An 18,246-nucleotide genomic window follows, 5' to 3' on the forward strand; every position below is an offset into this window, starting at 1 on the left:
AAAATGCTTCACTGTAGTATCACATACAATTCACGTATAAATCATGTTTACATCCAATACAAATAAACGCAACTCATCTGATAATAATGCATATTAAACATTTTCATACCTCATTCCGCCGTTCCAAGGGCGCCAATTTAAGTGTTAGCCATCAGCTAGCATGCTCTCCAGCTCGATATACACACACACGCCGCTGCTCGGAGCTACGAATACAGGATAATGAGATAAACCACAATGTAAACCCTTCCTTAATACAATTCAAATAGATAAACGTGATGTATAACTACTATTTTTAGACAGTTTTTTACCGTTTCTCCGACGATGCGTGAGCACAACGTTGTTTAGACAAAGAAATAGGAAGTTCTGCGTCACAAAAACCGCAGAAGAAGAAGAAACGCTCGCTTAACAAAATAAAAGCGGAACAGACCACAAGGTGGCACTGCAGGACTACGTCTTCTTAATACATAAACAATATTGTGCAGGAGAATAATACAATCTATCTGACATTTACAGCCTCTTTACCACATGATTGATATATTCTTGATTATATTCAGTGTGATTCCCAGAATGAACTTAAAAAGGTTCCAGAAAAAGACAACCTAATGAAAACATTATTCAGCACAACACGAGAGGCATGTTATTTGAAAAATTTGCTTTAGTGACAAAATGCAATTTCAAGGTGGCCAAAACCACACTGAAAAATACAGGCAAGCTTCAGAAAACACACAAGAGCTGACCAGGAGCTGGAATAGACACCTGGAAAGCGAATGAACACAGTGGCAACCTGTAAATGAGAGTGAGCTGAGGGCAGAGTGTGAACTACAGGACAGCCTTGGGGGGCTAACAAGACATGAGCTACCATGAAAACAAGATTCGCTACATCTCGAGGGGTCTCTAAAATGCTGAACATGCTACTTTTTTGCTATACAGTACATTTCTATTTTTCTGGTCTTTCATCATCATGGATCATAAAATCATTATTGATGTATCATCCATGCATGAAGGTGATTCTGCACTAATTCACTGTAATAAAAATACCAGCATGCATGCTGTTCTTGCCATCGCAACTGAAGCGTGGTGGTGTAACATCATGTACCAACTTTTTTGATGCCAATCACAATAAAACAAAGTGGAACAACCCCCCTGTGGTGCTGAAATCAGACTGCAACAGCCACTATTCATCTGTTTTTGTGTTATTCATATTCTATTTAATAAGAATAATGGTAAACTACAGCTGAATCAGGTTGTTTGTAAATTAATCATTCATTTTTTGGCTGTGAAAAAAGTGAGATTCCAGCTTGAATGAAAGACACACAGCAAACCAAAACCATGACAAATGTGTGGAGAAGAACTCTGCAGATCTACACCTCCTCCTATTAGAGTCAGTCCTTCTGAAACAGAAGTCTCAAACATCTGCCACCACATTCTGCTTTTCACACAGATGCAGTAAATCCAGCAGCAACAAAACGAGTTTGAAACCGATCAGACACATGTCACTTCATGGGTACAAATCATGACACCTATAGTGGCAAAAATACCTTCACAGAACCGTATACATTCTGTGAAAGTGTTAATCAGCTTCCTCCACTGCTTTTGAAAAGTGTCCGACTGTGAGGTTTGGTCGTTAGATTCTGGCCAAAGTCGGTGAAAGAGAAAGTGAGTAAAAAAACACCCAAAATATGTTTAGAACTGGAGGCTGTGTAAGTCAAATGCAGTGATTTATTTCAGTGTGATAGTGAAGAGACATTTTCATTTACATCCCACTCAGTGAGGACGGGATCAGCAGCGGCTTTGCGCATGCGCGATTCATTTGCTGTCTGGGCATGGAATAGTGTAGATCTCCTCTAATCTGACTGCAGCTGCGACTGCTGGGAGGCGACTGTGACCACATGTGGGTGCTTTGGCTCAGGGGACGGACTCACGGCAGCACCCACTGTTTATTGAGGACAGTAACTGCACAACGATACGTGCTTTCATGTCAGGGACTCCAAAACACCAGATAAAGTTGCTAGATTTATCGCTAGTCGGGTCATTCCAGAATTGGACGACATTTTATGTCCCACCCATCAAATTTCAAATAATCCATGTACAAAATACTAAAACATGCAGTTGTTGTGTAAATGTACTTGTCCTGAGGCCAAATCTAAAAAGAAATAGGAGAAAAGAAAGTTTGAAAATATTTTTAAGTGCCAATTAAGTCTGGATTTCCCCCTAAAATGACATTTTTCTCTTGTCCCACCCTCCTGATGACCAAATTGAATCTCAAATAAAACAGCTAAAATGAAATTTAAATCTCTTTTTAACTTAACTCTCTTTTTTGGTATTATTCATTGATGTCTCTTGTAATTGTGAGAACATTTTTTTATAAACATAATATTTTAAATAGGAATTATTATACATGGAATGTGTGTCCCACAACAGCCCTGTTAGCATAACCTTTTTAGCTGGTAGAAGAAGAAGAAGAAAACAGTGAATCTCATGATACACTGGAATTAACATCATCAAACAGTTTTCCAAAAGACAGAGTAAAGCAAAACTATGTCCTTTCTTCTATTTTTCATATTTTCATAATATTGTCGGTCTTGACTGAATGTCTCACTCTACCTCATGCAACCCTGTCATGCATATTATCAGAATAGGACTAATTCTTTTTACTTTTTCTTTACTGTTTTTCCATCGGTAAGTTTGTCCTCTTGGTCAGCAGTAACAGTTAGCTAAATATCTAGCTTCTACTGCTGAGAAAAAGCTAACATTAGCATAGATTAGCAACCCTGTTACTGTGATTAGAGTAGGGTTAGCAAACAACACATAAAACATGGAATAAAAAGTGCTACCATTGATGTGTAAGCTGAGCCAGTCAAGCCTTTGATAGTTTATTACCTATTATTAATTAATATGCAACAGAAAACTGTAAAAGAGAAGGTTAATTTTTCCAAAATTTTGAAGGCCAAATGTCCTCCATTTCTGGAATGACCCAGTCGCTTTTGACAAAAACAAGTTGCCAAATTTAGCGAGAAAGTCGCCAAGTTGGCAGCACTGCTTTCTGGGTACCTTCCTTTGAAGTTTTTTTGGGAGGAGACCCCAGGATAAACCCAAAACTCCCTGGAGAAGTTGCATAGCTCATCTAGTCTGGGAATGCCACAAGATCAAAATCTTTTTTTGCGAATGTTCTTAAAGAAACATTTTTAACATTTCTTTTTTTCCACCAAAAAATGTTCAAAAATTTCTCAAAAATGTTGAAAATGTGGACATCAGAAGTTTCACTCTGAAAATGTGTTTTTTTCCCCCCACATTTTTAAACTTTAAAACGGGTCAATCTTGACCCACAGGACGACACGAGGGTTAAAGAAAGTCAAAGTGATTTCACCTCCAATTGCAGAATAATAATGAGATGTAGTCAGACCATTCTACAGTGGAGACACTGTTGTGTAGATAGGTCTGAATCACATTTTCCATCCACAAATGTGATTAAATCCAGCAAATAAATACTTTAAATCCACAAAAGGACATGCTCCTTCCACGTGGAACCTCCTTTTCCCGACTATCTGCCTGCTCAAAATGAACTGTGACCCCTGAAGGTGATGCTGCGTCACCTGTGGGACTGTTTCTGTGACCCTATCAGCTTCCAGCTCACTGAAAATTGCTTTCAAAGAAATGCACCCAAGCCAACAGCTCTAATCCCTTTCAGCACAAGAACAACAGATAATCAATGGGGACACAAAATGTTGTCTTCCACTATCTACCACTGTCTCATTAATGAATATTGGGTTGCAGACTTTACAAATTAAAAAAAAAAAACATTTTGTGCAGCATATGTGAGAGTTATGCAATTCCAATCTGTCACATTCTCTCAAAGTTAATGCTAATTTACCGGCTTCCGCCCACCAAACGTGCTAAATAAGTCCAGGGACAACACTCAGGTCAGCAATTTACTAAACATTAACCTTTCCTGACAGCATGCACTCCGTCCAGACAGACAGGAAACGAGTACATTCACACACAGTATCAGAATTCCAAAGTTAATTGATGAACAAATTCAAATAGTATCAAACAGGAAGCGTGTAAAGATCACAGACCAGGGGGTGTGGGTAAACCAGAAAAGAAGGTGAGCGAAGGAAGGGTGGAGTGGTGCTAACACAGCTAGATTTAGATAAATAGACAGGGATGCTGTCTTCATCCTCATCGTAACAGAGCTCAATAGTGGTCTAATGGTAGAATATTGATTCGAGGGGGTGTTACGCAAGAGAAGGTGTGAGGTGGAGGAGGCAGTTGGGGAGAGGTGAAGTGTAAGGAATAGAGAGTAGGTGGATGGTATTAAGCCTTAGATACAGTCCAGCTCAAATGTATTCATACTGATGCCTACTTTTACTTGACTGATAGGTTTCTCCTGGCTCAAAATTACATAAACAAGTGACATGAGAGGTTAAGACATTGTGTTAGAGATGGTAATGAGGAATTTTAAAGATTTCTGTGTTTTGTTTTGTGTTTTTTTCACAAAAAAATGTCATGTCATGTTCATATCCTTTCTCTGTAGTCAGCATCAAAGCCGTCATTTGCCATTGTTGCAATCAATCACTAACAAGCTTTCTGCATATCTCTACTAGAATTTTGTTCCATCTCCAGGCCTTTGAGGTTAAAGGCTTCCTCACCATCACTCTGGTCTTCAATTCCGCCACAGATTCTTGATAAGGTTCAGGTCTTGACTTCAAAATGTTGATACTGTTATCTGGTAACCATTTCTTCACCACTTTGACCGTATGTTTCAGATCATTCTCTTGTTGGAAGGTCCAAAGCTGCCCAAGGGCAAGTTTTTCTGCAGAATGCCTGATGTTTTCCTCTAGAATATTTATATCATCCTCTTTTGTCAGCATGCTGTTTACTTTGACAATCCTGCCTGGTCCATTAGCACATTCCTACCATGATGCTTGACTTCAAGGATGCCGTTTCTGAGATGCTTCTCTTTTATTTCACCAAACAAAGCCACGTCATGTATCCAGACGGTTCCATTTTTATCTGATCCAAGCTTCCTTCTTTGCACATCTGAGCTTTTGTGTGTCTGTCTTGGAGAAGTGGAGTCTTTCTTGGTTGGTGTCCATAGAGACCAGCTCCGTTTAGTGTCTGATTGAGATGTTTCTGACAGAATTGATCTCACACTGGTGATGATCCCTTGATTCTTCTTGACCTCTACCATGCTTGCCAGTGCAGAGGTCATCTTTGGCTTCCTATCGGCTCTTTGGGATTTTTCACAGTGTGCAACTCAATGTACTTTCAAATAATGCTTTGCACTGTGGGCACTGGCACTTGAAAACACTTGGATATGTCTTTATAGCCTTTCCCCTTCTTGTGGGCAGCCACAATTTGCACTCATTAACCTCTTAGGTTGCAGCCATGACTTGTTCTGACTCATAACTGCCTAATGAACTACTGAATCATCTGCTCTCAGTCTATAGCGCATTAGAATACTCTAGGACAACTTAGAATGCTATAGAAGTTGCATTTTCTTTACAGTTTAAGAAAATGACAAGATGTATGAATAAATTTGGATGATATTTTAGCAAAAAAAAATTATAAAATCTCCCAGTAATAATTTAAATGCTCTATTAACATCTCTAACATAATAACTTAGGGGTTTTTGTCACTTGTTTCTGTATTTTCCAGCCAGAAGAACTCTACTGGTCACTTAGAAATTTATTTCAATCACACGTTGACCTTAACTGTTGGAGATTTTTCTCCTCACTGTTTCCTTGATGGACAATTAATTCAAGTATGTAACAGTTTTACAGCCATAAAACCATAATTAAAAGGAAAAAAAATCTCTTAAATCCAGATGGAAGGACTCCTCATTAGCAGATTTAATCTCCACAGCGACACACAGCAGTGGCTCCTTTCATTCCTGACATGATCAAGCCGTATGCCGTATAATTACCATATAGGGCAGTGCGCATCCACGTGTAGCAGCTCAACATAGTCTTATTGTCTTCCTAAGGCGCATTTTTATGTGACTTTGTGACAAAAGACTGTGATGCATGAGATGCATTGTTCCAGTGAATGGCCTAAGGATCCCAGTGGAACCTCTCTGGAAACTCATTCAGCAGTCTGGCCAAACCAGGCAGCATGAGAGCAGCAACAACACAAGTGGGCAGACTTCCATCAGATGTTTTTATCCATTATTCATTCATTCATTTATTCAGCAGCACCTTGCATGGGTTTTGCTGGCTCTAAATGAGTATTTTCTGTGTTAGGTGACAACACATAACCGTAAGCATGATAAGGGTGAGTGCAGGAAATTCAATGTTATTGTGTTATTTAACAGGATTATGTGCATTTTCCTGTTATTTCTCATCATTTGGTGAACAAAAATGACAATAATGTTTGAGTAAATAAAACCTTGATCAACAAAACCAGGTTAGAAACTGAATTAGTTACTTTTATTCTCAGTTCTTGTTGATTTGGAACTAGTGGTTTTCTGTTGGAAGCCTCCTGAAACGCCTTTGGGAAGCAACTAAAAATCCTCTATGCAGAAGAAAACCCATAGCTAATCATCTCCAAGCATGAATCCACTTTTTACCCTACAGGATATAGGCACTGGATTAAGGATTAAGGGATTGTACAAAATATTATTAAGGAGTTAGAGGGGGTCAGAATAGGAGGAAGGTATTATAGTCTCTTTTTTTAGGAGAGCAGGGGAGGGAGGGACTTTATTTAAGCTTTCTTCTGCAGTATAGTTGGTGGGTACACCAGAAAACACCTTTAACTTGCCCCATGTTTCATAAAAGTTCTGTAGCTTCATTAGGGTCAGGGGTCAAAATATGTGAGTGCATTGCATTATTTTCCCAAAAAGACCGTAAAAATTGCGAGATGCTTTTGTTTTTTAGGGCTTTTTCTTGGGTCCAACCAGGAAACAACCAGACTTTTATGTTTAATGTTTGCGCAGCTGTCCATTTTTTCCCTGAAAGTAATTGATAAGATGTAAGCAAAAACTGAAAATGACAGGAAGTCGCAGCTCAAAACAAAAGTAGACCTACAAGGACAAGTTGTGGTTTCCACATCCCTGTATGCTAACTGATGGAGGCCACTTGAACAACACAGATGGTCCACTTGGTCCCCCATGTCCTCCTCCTCTTCAGCTTCTTCATGGTGAATCTCAACCACCACTTGAAGTCAAAAACATGGGCTGCTTTGTTCAAGTGGCCTCCATGTGATGAGATCTGTTGATATCAATAGAACATGTTCGGTCACCATTCCAGCAGGAGAAGACAATACTAACTAGACATCAGACCCACAGAGTCTTATGACAGTTTCCTTTCTGTAAATACATGCAATATAAACCCACTGAGGAATGATGACTTTGTTTTCCTTTTCTGCTTTTAGTGCAGTGTTGAGCTCATGTTTCACTCGTCCTGTTGTTACACTGGTTGAACCTACCATGAAATTTACTGTCATGTGTGCCGTATTATCATCAGTTTTGTCTGTTTAGTGTTCATTTCAAGTACGTATATGGGAATATTCGGTAAGGCAAAGTAAGCCTCATATGTTGCAAAATTTCAGTATGAAGACAACATGGAATCAACTAGTAACTTTGTACAAATACAGACAATATATAAACCCCAATGTACACTAGTTTTTGTGGTTCTACGAGTGAGTCCATACCATCATTTAGACATCTCAAAATAACAAAAAACTACCACAAATCAAATTCTACTGGTGTTAAAGGCCTCAAATGTTGGTGCAATGTCAAGCAAAGGCTATATTTTTACCAATGAGTACGGATACATCCATATATGTACACTGACAGTAACTTTTTGGGACTTCAGTACCACTGTCATTTGAAAATATTGTACCTTTATCCCATATTTAAGAGCCAATAATTAAAAATCTGACTTCTGCTAGAGCCATTTCAATCAACTGGAAACTATTCTATCTGTATCCTGACCAAATTTCATGACTATGGAAGTTATATTTCTGGAGCTATTAAATAGTTAAATGACTTCTGAGGTAAGACGTTTTTCAGAGTGAAATTACAAACATTTCCATGTCTGAAAACACAGGAAATTCAGAAATGTCAGCCAAAATATTTTACAGAACTAAGTTTTGGGTCCCAAATAACAAACAAGTAGACTCAGTGGAGCGACACCTGAATCCAAACACACTGACCTCACTGTGCTTGCTCACCATCAATGGAAAGTACGTACCAACCAAGGCACCTTAAAAGCCCAGCAGCAAGTCTTTTAATGATGAATCATAAAAAAGTGTGAATGACGGAGAATGACCTCGTACAATCGCTCCTCTACACAAGCCCCTTTTTCTGAGCTAAGTTTATTTTCCTGGCACATTCACAGTCCACACTGTGGCTAATTTTAGGCCTTCACATGGACATTGGTGTGTCCAGTCTTTTGACTATTAGTGTATGAGAACACTTGTGGACTTGAGTGGATGATGAAATTTGCATCACGTGTACCTTTGCAGAAACATGGAAACTATAAATTAGCGTCAGAGATTCCATATTGTGCCACTTTTGACCAAATTAATCAAGATCTCACATATCCCTACAGTGTGTCCTTCAGTTTTAAAGCTCAAAGTACTGCAAAATTTCACCGTGGCCTGGTTTTATGGCTAATTTAAATGTTCTGTTTTGCTCTGCAAACCTAATGACGTGCTGCTGTTCCCACCCACTTCAGCTCCGGCACAGATGCCAATGGTTTGAGCTGGATGATTATTGATTAGTTAGGTGTTACATACAGTACCACCTAGGTCCAATTCTCACTCGCTTGTAAAGCTGGGAGGATAACTAGTTGTAGGGAGGCTTAAGGAATGGTCAGCGTCTTTATATTTTAACAGCTTTAGCAGTTAAGATATAGAGACGTTGACACAAACAAAATGGATTTTCACCATATGGGGTCTTTAAGGAGCAACTGAAAATACAAATAAGAATTGAAATATTATCAGAAAAAGAAGTTTCTACACCATCCTCACACTTCAGTCTCAGGTTCCTGTCGGCAAATCCACCATCAGCCCAACAATGTGGACTTTGCTGCTGTTTGTATGCGCAAATCAAAAGTAACCTGTGAGTCACATGATATAAATAATGGCCAATAGAACAGGCCAAATAAACATGACCATGTCGCAATTTTACATGTAATACAAACGCCTTTTGCACTGTGGATCAATGAGATTGTGCTGATGGTGACTCACAAATGTTTCTTTGAGAATATAAGAGCACTTACCTAAGTTAATTTACCACTGTTATTGGAGGGGGGTTTAAAGAGTCCCTAAATGTGTGTCTTTGGCCTGTCTAGCCACTTTTTTATTTATGTATATATATATATATATATATATATATATATATATATGATATGAATGTCTCATCAAGGTTCTGAGTAATTAAATAGAGGTTCTAAGAAGAGTTTGGAGATAAGATATGTAAGAAACGCGACAAATGAATGAATGTAAAAGGAAAGGAATGAAAAGATCAGAAGGAACAAAACAGAGCATGGTTCACCTCTCCTGAAGTACCCTTACCTTGCCTTATCTCGATCCCTATGCCAACACACTCTCTCACACTTACAGCGACATCCAGGTCCCCAAACACCAATTTCATCTCCTAACATTCCTGCTTTTTATTTTCCTCACAAACACAGTGTCACTAGAACTAATTACATTTTAAATCAGGGTTTTATTGATGGTGAACATTGTTTTAGGATATTATGGACACAAAATGAATCAAGTTGTACTAATCTAATATATTTTGATGCTCTGGCATAGAGAAATCATCCATCTTCTACTTATTTAAGTGTAAAAAACTAAACAAAAAAAAGTACAAATATAAAACCCACCACATATCTCTCCTTGTGGTTTGCAGAGAAATGAGCAGGGTTAATTTGCACATGTGAGGAGAATGTCAAAGTTCAGTCAGGATGTCTACCCCAGCTGGATTCAAATCTCTTTCTGACACATTTATCAAATTATGGACTGCTTTGCTTTGCTCTCTGGATCACTCCAATCAATGCCAGCTTGCCTTGTTGGCCAGTTCACACACAATGTTTGCCCAAAGCTGTTATCCTCCATCTTCCATTCTCTCCAAATCTAACAATTTCTCTTTACTTTCTCAGTGTATTTATTGTCTAATAGTATGTTTTGCTGCAGATAAAACGAGAGAAAATGATAGGAAGACACCTGCAGTGTCTGTCAGTGGTGTCTGGTATTACTCCTGGAGCTTAGTGGCTTTGTGAGACGAGAACCCTGCTGTGGCGACAGGATGTGAGTTGCAGCCTATAAACCAGCTCACTGGAGTAACTGCTCACCCATTTCTACAACTCAGTGTGTCTTTTCATGTCACTATTACAGGATTGTCAACTGACATTTCACAACGTAGTAATGTGGTATATGAAGGGGAATGCATCATGGCTGCAGTCCTGTGCACAAAACCACACAGACAGACTTAATTTGGTCACTTATGATTATCCTCAAGGGATATTCTCTCCTTTAAACTCTAGACACATCATGGTTTAACCAAAAATTAATTGAAAACTTTAAATCTTTCGACCTTACTAACCTGGTCGCATCTTGATTTCAGTGTGAGGCGCACAGGTGGCTGAGCTTATCTGAGCCAAAATGACATCTCAGAAGTTTTTGCTGTTTGTTTCCCTCATCTAAAACTTTCAGACTTCACTCAGTTCACCCATATATTCTGTATAACAAGGACGTGTACTCACGGTCATAATTTCACAGTAAATTCTCAGTGAGTGGTGGCAAACCGATATGCGTAAAATGGATTACGGAAAAACATAACTGAGTGTTTCAGGTCTGACTTCAGTTCTATAAATCTTAGAGTAGTAATTCATTTACTGCAATTGTTTTTTTTACACGCACACACAAGACAGCTGAGCAGGGTAGGGATGCAAAACCTCCGAAGAACAAGGCAGTTTATGATAGACTTTCATCCAGTTTTACGCGCGGCTTTCAACTTACTTAAAACCAGCAGGTAACAGCCTGTGCCGATGTCCAGCGCCGGTGATAACGTGGAGGCGTAGATATCCATGGGAACCAAGATCAGTAACGGGGAGAAAGGAGAAAGAAGATGCGATCTTCATTGAGTGGAGGGGACAGGGGAAAAAAAGTCAAAATGTGCCGCCGCTGATGCGCTCCGGTGTCACATCCGTATGTCCTTGGGAAGGCAGCGCGGAGCCTTGTGCTTATAGCCTGCGGTAATGTATGTTGTCAGGGAAATCATGCGTAAAGGGCAGGGCTACCGTCCAGCGTCTCCAGTGCTGCCATGTGACTGAGCGATGGATTCCAGCGCTCAGGGGCTGGCACAGATGAGTGGTGAGGGTGAGGTTAGCTGGAGACAGACCTGTCTTCCCACCGAATCCAGATTTTCAAAACTGTGACATAAGTGAAACAGAACAGAGACGCATCTTTAACCGCACTCTTAATCACTACTAAACCAGCCTTTTTTCTGGCTGCTATTGCATAATAAATCATACAAGTGTTTCAGGACAACCCATTCATTCAGACAATATTTTGGATTATGCTGCTTGTATCTGATGCTTTGTATGACACAGTGGAGTGTGGATAATCATGTTACAAGCGTGCTGGGTGATCCTCTACGGCTGGGGTAGCCAACAGGGTGCCCCTGGGCGCCTGGTTGCCCGCAGAGACCATGTGAGTTGCCCGCGACACATTCTAAAAATAACACTAGTCACCATGAAATTCCTATAAAAAAATTAAAGTTGCTGTTCTTTTTAAATCAAAAATACTTAGATTAATGCAGGTTTTTAAATTGCTATATTTATTATAATTTTAAAAACAAAAACAAAAATATCTTCGGTGTAAATGAACTTTGACCTTAATGATCAGTCTGAGGAATTCTGGGACCAACATCTCAATCAGACACTCCAGCAGACGCTCTGTGGTCTCCATGGACACAAACCTAAGAGGACTCCACTTCTCCAAGACAGGCACACAAAAACTCAGCTAGACAAAGAAGAAAGCATTAGATCGTCATTTCTGTGGTCAGATGAGGTGAACATAGAGTTGTTTGGACACAAGAATGTGGCATTTGTTTGATGAAAGAAAAGAGAACCGTTGAACACCATCCTCAGGGTCAAGCAAGATAGGAGGAATGTGATGCTCCGATGATGTTTTTCAGCAAATGAGCTAGAACACTTGTCAAAGGTAATGGTATATGACAAAAAAGAATAACACTAAGACTGTGGAAGAAAACATCAAGACGTCTGTGGAAAAAACTTGTCTTGGGACAGCATCAGACCGTCCAACAAGAACAATGATCTGAAACATAGCTCATTAATCTCATTGAGAATCTGTGGAGGGAACTGGAAATAGCAGTGATGGCGAGGAAGCCTTGAACCTTGAAAGTCTTGAAAGACCTGGAGATCATTGCTAAAGGGGAGTGAACAAAATCCCAGAAAGCCTGTTAGCAAATATGAGAAACTTATGATTGTGGTGGCAACTAAAGGCTTTGGCACCAATCGTTGAGAAATAATATCTTACTGTCTTTTGTCACTTGTTTCTATAATTTACAGCCAGAAAAAACATATTGGTCAAATAAAAATCAATTAAAAATCTAAATATGTCAAGGGTATTAATAATATTGGGCTTACCTGCAATTAAATACCATAGCTACCACTGAGAACCCTCAAGTCATTATCTCTGTAATTTTTCTAGGACTTTGGGGATTTTAGGTGGAAGATCTTCACATTCTACAATTAAAACGGAAGGCTTCCCAGAAGGCAGAAAAACTACTCTTGTCTTTAATGTACAGTTTAACCTCAGATAAGTGCAGTGACAAAATTAATCCCAAGGTCACAGCACTACCAAGGGCTTTGGCAGCTTGGGGGCTTTTAAATTGCTTTTCTCTGTTCTCCATAGCAGTGTTGCGTGGATCAAACATGTTCGTAGCTGTCATGGTGCATTGAACTCCATGTTAATTACATCCAAGGGTACTGCAGTAAACTTTGCATCAGCAAGAGCCACAATTATAACAGTAATTATTTGTGAGGATGGTTCTCTCACTTTAGAAACAAGATGGCATCTGACGGGCACATGTCAATCGAAGGTCAATAGCAGTATACAGAAATGTTCAAATGGTAGTTCAACGAATGTCAAAAAACCCAGAGACGAACAAGAAACTGAATATATATCTTTTTTTAACTTTTCTCTACATCACTGTCAGCACCTAAAGCAGGTAACAGCGCAGAAATCTTTTGTGCAGACTCTCTGACCCACTATGACCAGACATTTTCCCAGAAATAACCTCCATGATTAATGACCAGCTGCTGAGCAGAGAACACAGGTAGTATTCTCCTGCCATGAGTGAATTTAAAAAATGGACAGCATTATAATACCATAGTGTCAAAGTTTAAAAGGATTTCTCCCTGGCGAGAGTGAAAAATGATTAAAAACGGGGTCAGTAAGTGCAGTTTTCCCTCCCCTGATCTGTAGATGCATTTGGAGATGACAGGTGTTGATTGGGATGTTATTTGTCTGATAAAATGGATGACAAAAGGCTGATGTAGCCCAGGGGGAATGTGCTCAAAACCACGTTAAAGTGTTGATTTACCTTTAATGAATATGGAAGGATCAAAATTTGTGGACAGAAATGGGTAGAATCAGTACCTTCAGGTGATACACGTTGTCAAATCTCATGATACGATCCATTACGTGCAACTTAGATGCGTCAGAGAGGTTAAATGACTAAAATAACTAAAAAAAAAACCAGGGCTGTTGATGCAGTTGTGAGAAATGTCAACCATGAACCTGCTGCTTTAAAGGCTTCCTGTAGCGTTTTCACTGTATCCACATGTGGTTTTGTTTAGACTTATTCAAGGAACACATACTTCATCCAATGTTAAAGACATATGTTATGAAGAATTTGCAACCCCCTTTTAAAAAGCAGAAAATTGCTTTATGTAGTTGCAGTATTGCCCTTTCTTATTGGTGCAAGGCAGCTCTACAGTTGGGGAAACACTGAAGCTGAGGATGCTGCTGCTAAGAAACAGCTTAACATATGAACACTTACAAAGGCAACGTTCACAAGAAGGTCAGAGGCCATGAAAGTAAGACCATTGAAGAATTGTGGGTCCACTTATAAAGCTAAGGCCACGATTAAACATCCAGAAACTCATCCGTGTGTATCAAAATTACACATTTAAAAGTTTTTACCCATGAAAATAACTCTATTCTACCTTAAAATGGCTTAGATGCCACTCCACACAATGATTCTGTCATGGCTAATCAGGGAACTCAAATGGAAACAGTTAAAGTCAGAACTGATGGGGAAAAGTGTATATTTTGACACTGAATATGTGCAGGTGAGTGCTAAGCTAACAAAGGCAAAGGTTTATAGAAACTATGCTGGAGCCAGAAACTGACATGCGGAGTGAAGGAATTAGCATTAGCTAAGAGCAAACCAGGCTAGCATGAAGCAACAAAGAACAGGAGCTGCTTGGCAGAAAACAGAAGAAAACTGTCAAAACTACAAATGTAAATGACTTATTTGGAAGTTGGGCAGAACAATTAGAGTCTGGTGTGTGTCAAGACTGAAGCAGGAGGTTTCAGAGCAAATCTGGGTAAAGTAGGGTGCAATGAGCCAAACTAATGTTTGGCATGGAGTTGATGTGGAGGAAATTAGTGAACAGAGAGTAATGCATAATTGAATCTATGTTCTGGCAATAAGTGGTCTGAATAGGGCTTTTAGAGTAGAGGAGAATAATTGGTGACAGGTGATCCAGTCTCCTGCACAGCTGTCTTCACTCCTGCAATCACCACTCACACAAATGCTGCACGCCAATATTCACAATTCCATACTATACTATATCTATAGCCAGAAGATAATTTAGCATGTTCCAATACATAGTATGTCAAAAATACCTGGAGGTCCGACTACATCTGGACGGATTTTGCAGTATGCAAGCCAATATGCTTTTCTGGCTATTCTGACCCACAATCCTCGACGCAGTTATGTTACGGTGTCACAGACAAGCATACACAAACGGATCACAGCTCATTTTACATTACAGACTGCAACGGTCAAAGATGAAAGGGGAAATGAAACAGAAAGTAATGTCCAGAAGTAAACATGTTGGAATTTATTTGAAGAAAATGTTCGACTTAAAATGATTGTATATCGATTTGGAATCATAACCAGCAGACTCAAAAACAGCTTTTAAACACAAGCTGTCAAATGTCTTGTCCCTCCCCCCTGAATGTGCAATATTTATGGTTGTGTTGGGTATTCATATTATGTGCAATAATCATGCGTAGAGCAGGTCTCTAACCACACAACTTCTGGTCCATATTTGCTCTTTTATACATATTTCGGCTGTATATATATTTTTAGTCTGTGTTTCATATTGCTTTATATAGTTTATTTTTTAATGCTGCTGATACGGAGAGTGCTGAACTGATTTTCACTGTTTCTGCAATAGTGACAATGAAGATCTATTCTATTCTATTCTATTCTATTCTATTCTATTCTATTCTATTCTATTCTATTCTATTCTATTCTATTCTAAATTATGATAAATTTCAGTTTGTTTCTAACTTATGCTTTTGCTCCAGCTCCTCGCCATACAACCATTGTGTCACTGTCTGCGTCACATGGTTTGGTTTTGTGCCCAAAAAGAAAACAGTTGCGAAATATTGTGCTTGTTATTCAAAACAAAATATGGCAGAAGACGAAGCTGAAACATATTTTACATTATTAGAATGAAGTAGTTGTGTGCATGTTGCGTGAAACGCTATTCTTGAAACTATATGTGCTTTGTGAGGGCAGCTGTAGAATGAACTTAAGCTAAAAAGAAAGTGTATGTGATTTGAAATGCAGCCTAAGGCTCCTCGTCTCCTCTGTTCTTCAGCCTCCAGCCCGTGACCTGGAAATCAAACCTGGTGCATCATCGCAGAGGACATCTCCATTCCTAGAATGCATCTGCTGCAGGAGCTGTGAGGGAGGATGCACATCTGTATCCTTCATGAAGTATTTTCTGCACCTGTGACATAAAAGACACATAGCTGGAATATACAAACCATGTATACACCGATCAGCCACAGCATTCTGACCACTGACACGTGAAGTGAAAAACACTGACCATCTTGTTATAATGCAATGCTCTGCTGGGAAACCTTAAGTCCTGACATTCATGTGGATGTTTGACATTTATCACCCACCTAAACATTGCAGGTCAAGCAACCCCCCGACCCCCTATGGCAACAGCAGTCCTTGATGCCAGTTGCCACCCTCAGCAGGGCAATGCATCTCGACACACCACAAAAACTGCTCAGGAGTGGCCCGGGGAACACAACAGACCAAGGTTCCACACTCCCCAGATCCAAATCTTATTGAGCATCTGTGGGATGTGCCAGGATAAGCCTGATCTAGGGAGGTCCCACCCTGCAACCCACTGGACCCACAGAATTCACTGCCACCATCCCGGTGCCACAGGACATCTCCAGAGGTCCTGAGTCCATGCCCCACTGGGTCAGAGGAGTTTTAGCAGCATAAAGGAGATCAACACAATATTTGGCAGGTGGTCATAATGTTATGCCTGATCGGTGTGAGTTAAAATATACTGTAAGTTATAATGAATACTGTGGACAGATAGTGTAAATTTGCTTTAAAACAGCAGCTCCGAGGCAAGGATGTCTCACTTTTGTTTAATATTTGTTTCCTCGACTCCTCTCCTCCAGTCTCTTCCACTGGAATTTCTGATGGGAATGACTAAGATGTGAGTAGAGGTGTCAAGAAAAGGCACCTATGACACTGTTTAAACACTATAAAACTACTAGCACTGATTCTCAAGGAGATTAATACTGAAAGCTCCACCTGTAAGCTGACAGGTTTGGTTCCTTAGATTCGTTAGTCTGAATCGTGCACTCGTGCAATCACTGCAGTTTCAAGGTGGAAATGCTCAGCCAGGACGTTGACTGCTTATTATCCGCATGAAGTACGTTCTAGGATATACAGAAACACAGATGAACCAAATGAACTTAACAAGGTAGAAAGAATGTTTATCTGTGAAAATTAGTTGCTATTTGTACTCAGCAGTTAAGTTCCTTTCTTAGACAGTTTACACGTGGACCTTCTTCATATAAAATGATTTCAACCTACTTATTCCATACATTTATTACATTTAGTATGTCCACATGCATTATATACATAACTCAAATGGCCTAAATGGTTGTACGCCTGATTAGATTTTTCAGACCCAAACAGAAATGTTCCAGATTTCTTTTCATAAGTAAAGCAAAACAAATGTTATAGGGCATCATCATGTAAACATACAAACTCAGAGACACAAAAGGCAAAAAAGTAGCTGTTTTTGATTGTTTTTACTGGCCTTGTGCTTATTTGAAATGTCAGCAGAAAATGTAATGAGGATTTATGGTTACAAGCCTGCATTTTTTCATAAAGTAGGCCAGGAATTGACACAATTTATCAAGAATTAAAGATTTAATTATTGCCAACCATGGCATCATGTTTATACCAAAAGATAATCAAGAAAAATGATGCTAAGTTCTCAAAAATAAACAAAAAAGGGTGTACACCTGGAATAAAAATCCCAATGATACCAGTACCAATCGGGATATAAAAGAATTATAAAAGAAGATAAAAATTACAATCAGTGTCTGTGTTCATGAAGCAACTGTGGTTAAAAATCAAAGATTTGCGCCCAACTATTTTTGAGTTTTGCTTTGCTATTTTGGTACTTATTGACTTTAAAACCAGAAAATACTCTCAGTTTATAAGTCAATTGAAGTGTTGCAAGATCATGTACGAACTCCACAAAGACAGCCAGCAGACTGAGGAGATATTCACTGAGTTTGGCAAGCTGCATTGGATTGTAATGGCTTATTTCACCGTTACATCGAGGAAGTAACCATTTATACCAAATGATTGCACAAATCTAGAGGAAAAGGCTCCTGGGTTCAAGGGAGCAGTAAATCCAAGCAGTAACTTTCAACAGACTTAATTCACCACATTAAATTAACCTCAAAAGGGCATTTGTTTGGCTCAATTAATCGGCTGATCGATTATTCGGTCTGTCAGTAGAGCTGAGCAGCTCTGAGGTCAAGACTTCAGATGTAGCAGCTGTGTAAGACAGGATGAATTTATTAAAACGCACGATTTCTATGTAACATGTCATGAGTTTTCATAACCTTTGGTGCAGTGGGTATATTACTGCGTTTCATATGTCTACGATGCACATTCACTCTATTTTTTCCACTAAA

The 18,246-nt window shown here is 39.3% G+C and overlaps 1 protein-coding gene across 2 annotated transcripts in view; it reads right to left on the reverse strand.

Annotated features, from left to right (window-relative positions):
* Positions 1 to 11,322, reverse strand: part of opn8b (opsin 8, group member b) — a 28,620-nt gene extending 17,298 nt beyond the window's left edge. The window contains exon 1 of one of the 2 annotated variants that reach the window (XM_035951609.2): positions 10,969 to 11,322. In XM_035951609.2, coding sequence (XP_035807502.1) covers positions 10,969 to 11,038 — 70 coding nt within the window. In that variant the 5' untranslated portion in view covers positions 11,039 to 11,322. Of the gene's footprint in view, positions 1 to 109; positions 227 to 10,968 lie in introns of those variants that run through there. The other variant, XM_035951610.2, reaches the window with a different exon arrangement.
* Positions 11,323 to 18,246: the final 6,924 nt, after the last annotated feature.

This window comes from Amphiprion ocellaris, chromosome 12 (genome assembly GCF_022539595.1).
Source record: "Amphiprion ocellaris isolate individual 3 ecotype Okinawa chromosome 12, ASM2253959v1, whole genome shotgun sequence".
Lineage (NCBI taxonomy): Eukaryota > Metazoa > Chordata > Actinopteri > Pomacentridae > Amphiprion > Amphiprion ocellaris.